Consider the following 8827-nt stretch of genomic DNA (forward strand, 5'->3'; position numbering starts at 1 on the left):
GAATGGTGAAGTGAGTTGCTGCCTTGAATCATTAAAAGAGGAAGATTGACAGCTACTTCTCCTATGACAGCAAGAAAGGGGCTGCAAGTGGAGTGTAGGGTGGTTGGAAAGGAAATGGATAGGTGGAAAGGGTGTAAAGTGTGAGTGGAAAGGAAATTGGGTAGGGGTGTTGGTATTTGGTGTACTTGTATCTTACAAATGTGTGTATATGTCTATGTATAAATGACTGCCAATGTAACTTTCTTTATTGTATAATGCATGGATAATAGATGTAGTAAAATTGTAATGGGAATGTAATTAAATCCTTGGTGCATTTATAAAAGGAATTCCTTTCGAATCTTGCTAATTAAAAGGTCGTGAAAAATGCTTGAATGTTTAAATTAAATAAATATGCAATGCATATAAATTTAATAACTAAATTTACAAATGTTTTTGTAAATCACTTTTGTTGGAATTAAAAATAAATTCTTTTTCTCAATCCGGCGTGAATCATCTTAAATCTAAGTTCAAAATTATTTTAAACTTAGCTCGAGGAAACGGGGTATTACAAATCCTTTGACCAGCATCAGTGAAGGCCACATCGACGTCAACTCTCAAAATTCCTGATGGCGGCGGAAACCAAGATCTCGAGCCTTCCCTTGGCAGCAAGCGGTGCTCGATGAAAGTCAGCTCTCGAGCCTTCTGAAACGAGTCCAACATCTTCTCGCCCATATTAAGGTTGAGCTTCTCCCATTCAGAGCTTGTGCCATGCTTAATCTCACAAAGAAATTTCCAAGCAAGCCAGAGATAGAAAAACCATTTCTCCATACCCCCAACACCCATCGCATCTTTCACAATACGGCAAAGCTCCATCAAAGATAGGTGTTTATAAGGCTTAAGTAAATCCCAGAATTCCGTCTCTTTCCATGCCGACTTCACCGTCTCACACCATAACAGACCATGAGTGGTGGAGCCCCAATGTTTCTTACACCATGAGCAAAGCGACGAAGTGGGAACGTGGTGCATCGCAAGGTTTTCGTTCGTGGCAATGAGGTCGTGAATAGCATGCCACACAAAATGAAGAGTCTTCGGCGGAAGCATCAAAGACCAGAACAACTTCCACCATTTCGGTGCCACAACAGATGAAGAGAAGGCATGTTGTTGATAGAACTTCGTTATGCAGAGATATCCGAATTTAACACTGAACTTTCCATTTTCATCAAAACCCCAAAACCTGTCATCGCTCAAATCCTCTTTGGGTAATTCAATCGAGCAGATTGTCCTCACAACAAAAGGAGGGAAGAAATAAGCAAGAGCCTCATCATCCCAAGTCTTGTTCTCCTTAATCAGCTCAGAAACAAAGCTAGGAGTAATCATCGCCGACTCTTGTTGTCGGCCCCACTCTCCACAGCCTGGAATCCATCTAGCAGCAGACACTGAAATTTGGCGCCCATTCCCAACCTTCCACCGAACACCTTCCTTGATAATCTCTCTCCCCCAACAAATAGAACGCCAGATATAGGAGCAATTCGAGGACAGGTTTGCCTCCATGATATCGCAGCTCCTGAAATATCTGTGTTTAAGAACTCGTGCCAAGAGAGTATCAGGGTGTTTGATCAAACGCCACACTTGTTTCGCTAATAAGGCTTGATTGAATTGAGAGAGTTTCCGAAAACCCAAGCCACCCCTAGACTTCGGCTCACAAAGCTTGTCCCATTTAATCCAATGTAATTTCATGTCATGTTTCGTGTCACCCCACCAGAATTTGCTACACAGCCTCTCAATATCAGCACAAATACCCAAAGGGATACGGAAATACGCCATAGCATACGTCGGAATGGACTGAATAACCGACTTAATCAGAGTTTCCTTACCCCCAGCTGAGAAGAATTTCTGGTCCCAACTGTTAAGCTTTTTCCCGACTCGATCCCGTAAGTATTCAAATTGTAGCTTCTTCTGTCGAGTAACAAAGGTAGGGAGCCCCAAGTAAATAGAATGTCCGGCAGTCTCTTGAATTCCCAACGATTTTGTCACCATATCCACCACCACCGTGGAGGCGTTGGGGGAAAAAGTGATCGTGGATTTATCAAAATTAATAGTTTGCCCCGATGCCTGCTCATATTTTTTCAAAACCTCACCAAAATATATAGTAACATCCTCAGTATCACGGAAAAAGATAAGACTGTCATCGGCAAAAAAAAGATTCGTAATAGAAGGGCAATGACGGGCAAGAGTAATACCTCCGAAAGGTCCCTGATTTTCATAACTACGGAGCAGAGATGAGAACCCTTGGGCACAAATGACAAACAGAAAGGGAGAGAGTGGACAGCCTTGCCTTAATCCTCGAGATGGAGTTAGTGCACCATAGACTTTGGAGTTAATCACAAAGGAGAATTCAACTGTTGAAACACATTGCATCACCAAATCTATCAGATGAACAGGAAAGCGAAGAACAATCATCATAGCACGTAGGAAACGCTACTCAACACGATCAAAAGCCTTACTCATATCAAGTTTGGCCGCCGCAAAGCTCTCAATACCGTGAGTTTTGTTTCGAATCCAGTGCATACACTCATTGCCCAATATGATGTTATCAGAGATAAGACGTCCAAGAATAAAAGCACTTTGAGACTCATCCACCATCAAATGTAAAACCGACCGCAATCTATTAGCAATAACTTTCGCCACAATCTTGTAAATGGTATTACAAAGACTTAAAGGCCTGAAGTCCTTAACTTCTTTTGGTTTTTTGATTTTTGGAATAAGGACAATAAGGGTCTTGTTCCATGGTCGAATACTGACACCATTATTGAGCACCTGAAGAACGTCAGCTGTGACCCCATCACCAATCCCCCCCCAAAATTTCTGGAAAAAGAAGGGCGGAAAACCATCCAAGCCGGGTGCTTTATGTAGATGCATTTTAAAGACAGCTTTCCTGACCTCTTCCTCAGTGAAAGCTTCACCCAAACCCGATCTAGCAGCTTCCCCCAAGAACTTGGAGCACGTGTTTGAGACTTCGTCGATACAAGCCGGTGTGGGAGAGCTTGAGCAAAAAAGGTGGCCAAAGAAATCCCCCACCACTTCTGCAATCTCTTTTTCATTCTTAACCTCAACCCCATCTGCCCTTACTAACTAAGTGATCGCATTCTTTTTCTTTCTGTGGGACGCGAATGCATGGAAATATTTGGTATTTCTGTCCCCCAAACCAAACCAGTTTGCGTGGGACCGTTGTTTCCAATGAAGCTCGTCAGCCTCCGTTAACTTCTCAATCTCCTTAGTAAGCTTCTTTAGCTCCACATCAAAACTCTTAGATTACGTATGGTTCTTGAGCAGATTCAGTCGTTTTTTTCTAAGCTGAACAAGAGTTTTCTCAATCTTGTTAAACTTGTCCTTAGACCAGGACTTGAGGAAACCCTGGCAGCAAGCCAACCTGTTATGAAGCTCCCGTCCTCCAAAAACCTCCCAATTAACTAACAAATCGGCAGCAAAACTCTTGTCAAGGAGCCATTTTTGCTCGAAGAAGAAGCGTTTGTAACCATTGCCCTGTTCCGGTCTATCATCTGTAGGTGTTAGTGTCAGGAGCAAAGGATTATGATCTGAACCGTGCGTATCAAGGGTTCGCACGACATTAAACTCAAACACATCATCAAGAAGCCGGTTACCAAGGAATCTATCAAGGCGCAAAAGTCGAGCATCCTTCATTTTTCTTGGATTATACCATGAAAACATTGAGTCACTCGGAATTGTCTTAACTCCACAGTATTGTAACGTATTATTGAACTCCTCCATTTGTGCCCACGATCGCTTACTTCTTTCACAACATTCAGCCCTTTTAGTAATTTCATTGAAATCCCCACCGAGGAGCCATGGAATATCCATGCTCCCGCTGCAAGCTAACCTCCTCATCAAGGACCACGAGTGCTTTCTTTGTTGAGTATCGGGGTTACCGTAAAAACCAGTAAATCTCCACCACATTTCATTAGTTTTAATCATACAGTCAATATGCCCATTAGAGTAACTGGACACATTAAGCACACAAGAATCTATCCAAAAGATCATCAAACCACCACTAGCTCCTTTTGAATCCACAACGAGCTGTCCATCGAAATGCAAAGAGGATCGCCACCAAGACGCCTTTTTCGCGGTGACTTTCATCTCACTGATAAACAGCACACTCGAGGAGGTGCCAGCAATGAGCCGGTGAAGTTCATGGAATGCGCGGGAGCTCCCCAACCCCCGAGCATTCCAGACTAAAACATTCATGGCGCTCGGCGGGGCTGCTCGGCAGCCTTCGCCGTTGAATAATCACAAGTTGATTCCTCGAACTGAGATTCAGCTTGCAGCAAGTTCTTCTTAAGTTTCTTCCGATCCATCAGCTCCTCCTCCTGCCCGTAACGCTTTTGTCCAGAAATCCAAGCTGCCATAGAATCACCAATTATCTCATTCGAAACCGTAATGGCTTTAGTATTCCGGGCCATTCGCTTCCAGCCCTTGCCCAAAGGATTAGCTTTTGATTTCGCTGGAGAGATGGATTTGTGTTTCCCAAACGCCTTTGGAGGTGATTTTATCTGGCTCTTCTTTTTCTTGTCCTTAACCGTAGTATCAGTTGCTGGTTCACTCTCAATCAGCATAGAGTCGTTATTGTCCTGGATATGACTAGTAGCGGTTGGGGAGGATTCAGAAACTTGCCCTGCAGTAATCTCCGCAGGCAAGTCCTCATGACAACTAACAATAGAAACAGTCTGGTCAATTTGAATATCATCGGCCGCCACATCCTTAACAGTTTCAAGTTGGAGAATTGGGTTGTCAAGGCCGGTGTTACCAGGACTATCATGAGTAGTATCTGCCCGTTCCACAAACCCTAGGGGAGGGGGTTGCGGTCCATTAGGATTTTTCCGAGGAAAACCCGGTGGTCCTCTTCTATTCGAAGAATTGGGCATATGGTGGTAAGTGTTCCGCCTGTAGTCCAGACCCCGCCCGGCTTTCAACCAGTTGCCGAACTTGGGGTTCAGTTTCGCCTCCTTAGAAGCATCACACTGTCGTAGAAAATGGCCTAGACGTCCACATGCAAAGCAAAAGTGGTCGGGGAGCTTTTCATACAAGACCAAAATCATACCGTCTTCTGCACTCCCCTCAATTTCCAACGGAATGCATCGAACCAGAGGGCCTTGGATAGATCTAATAACTTTAACTCTTGCATACCGCCCAATATATGTGCCATCCTTATTATCATCGATCTCCACAATCTTTCCGATCTGTTCACCAATTAATTCTTCGTATCACATGTGGGTGCAACTACATAACATGCCAATTGTCTTTTATGTTACTTGGTCTAGTTTCAGTATCATGGAGTTTTAATTAAGAGCCACCCTAATAACCAAACTATTTGACATATATATATAACAAATCTCACATGCATATTAATTGTTGTATTGTTTTGGATCTCATTATTTTGATCCTATCAGTCATCACAGTTGTATCGACCACTATCAGTGAGAAATGCCCATAACAAAATTTCAACTTAATTTACTGGTTTGATTGCTATATGTACATATTGAAACAAGAATCTGATGGAGATTATAAACGTTTCATAATAATTTATTCCTCCAAGGACAACGGTAACAATTGATTACAAAATGCCAAAATGGCACATGATTCCTAATTCATAATTAGGTAACATATCCATCATGAATGATTAATTTGTTTTGCAGGTTGGTATATTGTACCAATTCATATACAAGATTCAAAATTTCAAATAGGTTTATGTATAATATAGGTGTGTACTAGTTTAGTCAAATAACTTAAATTTAGAAGAGGAATTAGAAAAGACCTTTACATGCATGGATTTTACGTTTCATTTTAGACTCAAAACATTTACTATAAAAAAGACTCCAAATTAAGAAAAATTAATATATTACTTTTAATCGTACATCACAATGCAGTTATAAAACCATCACCTCAAAAGCCTCTAAGGTGGACTTTTATGAAGACTTCACATGGTGTAGATAGATCTGACACTATCATATTTCTTCCGCATGATTATCACTTTTTAATTACTCCCTACATCTCACGAATCTTGAGTCACTTTTCTTTTTTGCCCGTCCCACGAATCTTGAGTCATTTCTTTATATGACAAAAAAATTTCTCTTTATTCACCTTTTCACTTTTTCACCTATCACACTTAACACACTAAATACTATTTTCTTAATTTTCGTGTCGAAAAGAATTGACTCAACATTCGCAGGACGAATGGAGTATAAGGTAAAAGAATAAATATAACTTTTTATTGATATTTGTCAATTTTGTCATTGTAATTGAAATTTAATTATAAACAATACCTTTGAGTTGTAGAGAGCAAAAAAAGGGAGCCCCTTCCTACTTATAACTCCTCACCTAACAAGATATTTCTAATGGCCCACCAACTTAAATGACAAAAATATCATCGAAACTTTCTAAAATAACAGCTTACCTTTCAAAGATTAAAAAAAAAGGCAAAAAAAAAAAGTTTACTCACAGCTGACAAAACTCGAATAACTAATCTGTTGTACATAAATGACGATGTTGTCGTTCAGGGATGGCAAGAGGGCGCCCGTTCCTTTCCCACCCTTATGTCCGTATCAAAAATTTACCTCTATACCCGTCTGCAGACTCATTTAAATCGGATCGGATCCAACGAAGAAATGGTATTCATTTGATACCCATCAATTTATTTATTTATTTATTTTTATATAAAATTTTCTTATATAATAAGTATTTTATCTATTCCATTGTTACACATATAAAACTCAAAATAAATAATTATATTATTTAAGATCACAAATAAATCATAAATTTTATAATTAAACTCAAATATATCTTCATAACTAAAACTCATACTCCTATTAAACATTCCTATATATGATTAAACTCGAATTATTAAACATGGTATGAGGGTGAAATTTTGAGGGTGGATTTGGGAAGGGTATTTTTACCATTCCTATTGTCGTTCGCACATTTTCATTAATCTATTTCACATTTAATCATACATTAACGATCATCAACATATATATATAAATATAGGGAGAGGTTCAAGAAAGAACCATAAATAAAAAAAGACCGGAGAACCATTTTCAGCCATTCGATCATCAAGATCTACGGTGGATGCATCATCTTGTTGGATGAATGCAGATCCTGGGTTCGAATTCTGAAGGGAGCATTTTTATTTTATTTTTTTAGTGCATTAATTTTAACAGCGAATGCATTAATTTTTACAGTGGATGCATTAGATTTGATGGTTCTCCCGTTCTCACAAATAATGTAGTTATCTCTAGAACCACACCCTATATATATATATATATATTAGGAAAGAGTTCAATGGAGACCACTAACCTATATAGAGAATGAAGATCAAATCAGAGCCATTGATCTCACCAACATTAATGAATCAGATTCATCCGAATTTCCCCTGATCAAAAAAGATTCATCCGAATTATTCAAATTTAGGAAATCCCGTAAATTCTTTATTTTTCAATTCTGGGAACCAACGAACATTATTATGAACTTACGAACATAAGTATGTTTATTTATATGTTCATTTATTTTTATACGAACATATCGACGAACATTAGTATGTTCATTTGTTTTTTATACGAACACATCGACGAACATTAGTATAATCGTAAGTTCATAATAATGTTCGTTGGTTCCCAGAATTGGAAAATGAGAAATTTACGAGATTTCCTAAACTTGAAGAATTCGAATTAATCTGATTCATTGATTTTTGTGACATCAATGACTCTGATTTGGTTTCTATTCTCTATATAGGGAAGTGGTCTCCATTGAAGCTGACCCTATATATATATATATAGGATTGGTTTGAAAACCATATTTTGTCGTGAAGATTGAGAATACATGTAAAGTTATTACATTCATCGTAAAATTAACTGCACTCGCAAGAAATAAAAATAAAAAAAATGAAAATTTTCTCCTTTCAAGATTTGAACTCAAGTGTTATTTTTATCACTGATACATTTTTATGATCAAAGAGCTGAAAATAATTTTAAATAAAAATTCTCAATTTAATCTCTTGATTCTCTTCCTATTGAAACTCCCTATTAATTAGGGGTATATTAAACACAGTTTCTATTACCTTTTTTTTTACTCCAATCCAGTTACAGCTCAAAAAGTTCGTATGTTTTACAGGAATGTGCATCAGTTTTTTTCGTTAAAAGGTTTCCTGTATTTTAAAGGAACCGTAGATCAATTACTATTGTTTTTTCATTTTAAAGCGATGCATCAGTTAATTTTTTTTTTTTTTTTTGAAATGATGCAATCAGTTAATTTTTAATTGCTCTTTCTCTTAAATAGAAAGGTAGTTAGATTTTCATACAATTCACCACTTTTTTTTTTCCTACAGTTTGATTTCCGCAGCACATCACCAACTCTTAAAAAATAATGTCAAGAACTTTAATTTAATATAAATTATGTCAAAAATAAATTTAAGACTAAAAAATTATATAAATAAAGTTTTAAATAAAATTACTTTCTCTCTCATCTCTCTAATTATTATTTTCACGTTTTATCTTATAAATTATTTTATTTTCTTTATATTTAATTATGATTTGTTTCCTACTTTTTTGTTGTGCGTGATTATTTATATCCTAAATTATCAAAAATCTTTTTTTAAATCATGAACTATTAAATTTGTATCAATATAACCCTTTTCTTATTTTAATTTCAAAGAATTGATGCGTTTATATCCTAAATTATCAAAAAAAAAAAAAAATCATGAACTAATTTGTATCAATTATAACCCTTTTCTTATTTTAGTTTCAAAAAATTGATGCGGCTCCACAAATGCCACAAAAAG

General features: G+C 37.6%; 1 protein-coding gene across 1 annotated transcript; it reads right to left on the bottom strand.

Moving 5' to 3' along the window:
* Positions 1 to 2457: 2457 nt before the first annotated feature.
* Positions 2458 to 4242, bottom strand: LOC131023491 (uncharacterized). Its single transcript, XM_057953034.1, has 2 exons — positions 3296 to 4242; positions 2458 to 3022 (listed from the first exon to the last, which is right to left on the bottom strand). Exons 1-2 carry the CDS (start codon positions 4240 to 4242, stop codon positions 2458 to 2460), a joined length of 1512 nt encoding a protein of 503 aa, XP_057809017.1.
* Positions 4243 to 8827: the final 4585 nt, after the last annotated feature.

The sequence above is a fragment of the Salvia miltiorrhiza genome, chromosome 4 (assembly GCF_028751815.1).
Source record: "Salvia miltiorrhiza cultivar Shanhuang (shh) chromosome 4, IMPLAD_Smil_shh, whole genome shotgun sequence".
NCBI classification, from domain to species: Eukaryota; Viridiplantae; Streptophyta; class Magnoliopsida; order Lamiales; family Lamiaceae; genus Salvia; species Salvia miltiorrhiza.

Excerpts from the sequence above, each read along its gene's own strand:
- LOC131023491 (XM_057953034.1), bottom strand. The coding sequence starts at position 4,242 with ATGAATGTTTTAGTCTGGAATGCTCGGGGGTTGGGGAGCTCCCGCGCA. Across the intron at positions 3,023-3,295 it reads AATCTGCTCAAGAACCATAC|CTCTCCCACACCGGCTTGTA; the intron begins GTAATCTAAGAG and ends TTTTTGCTCAAG.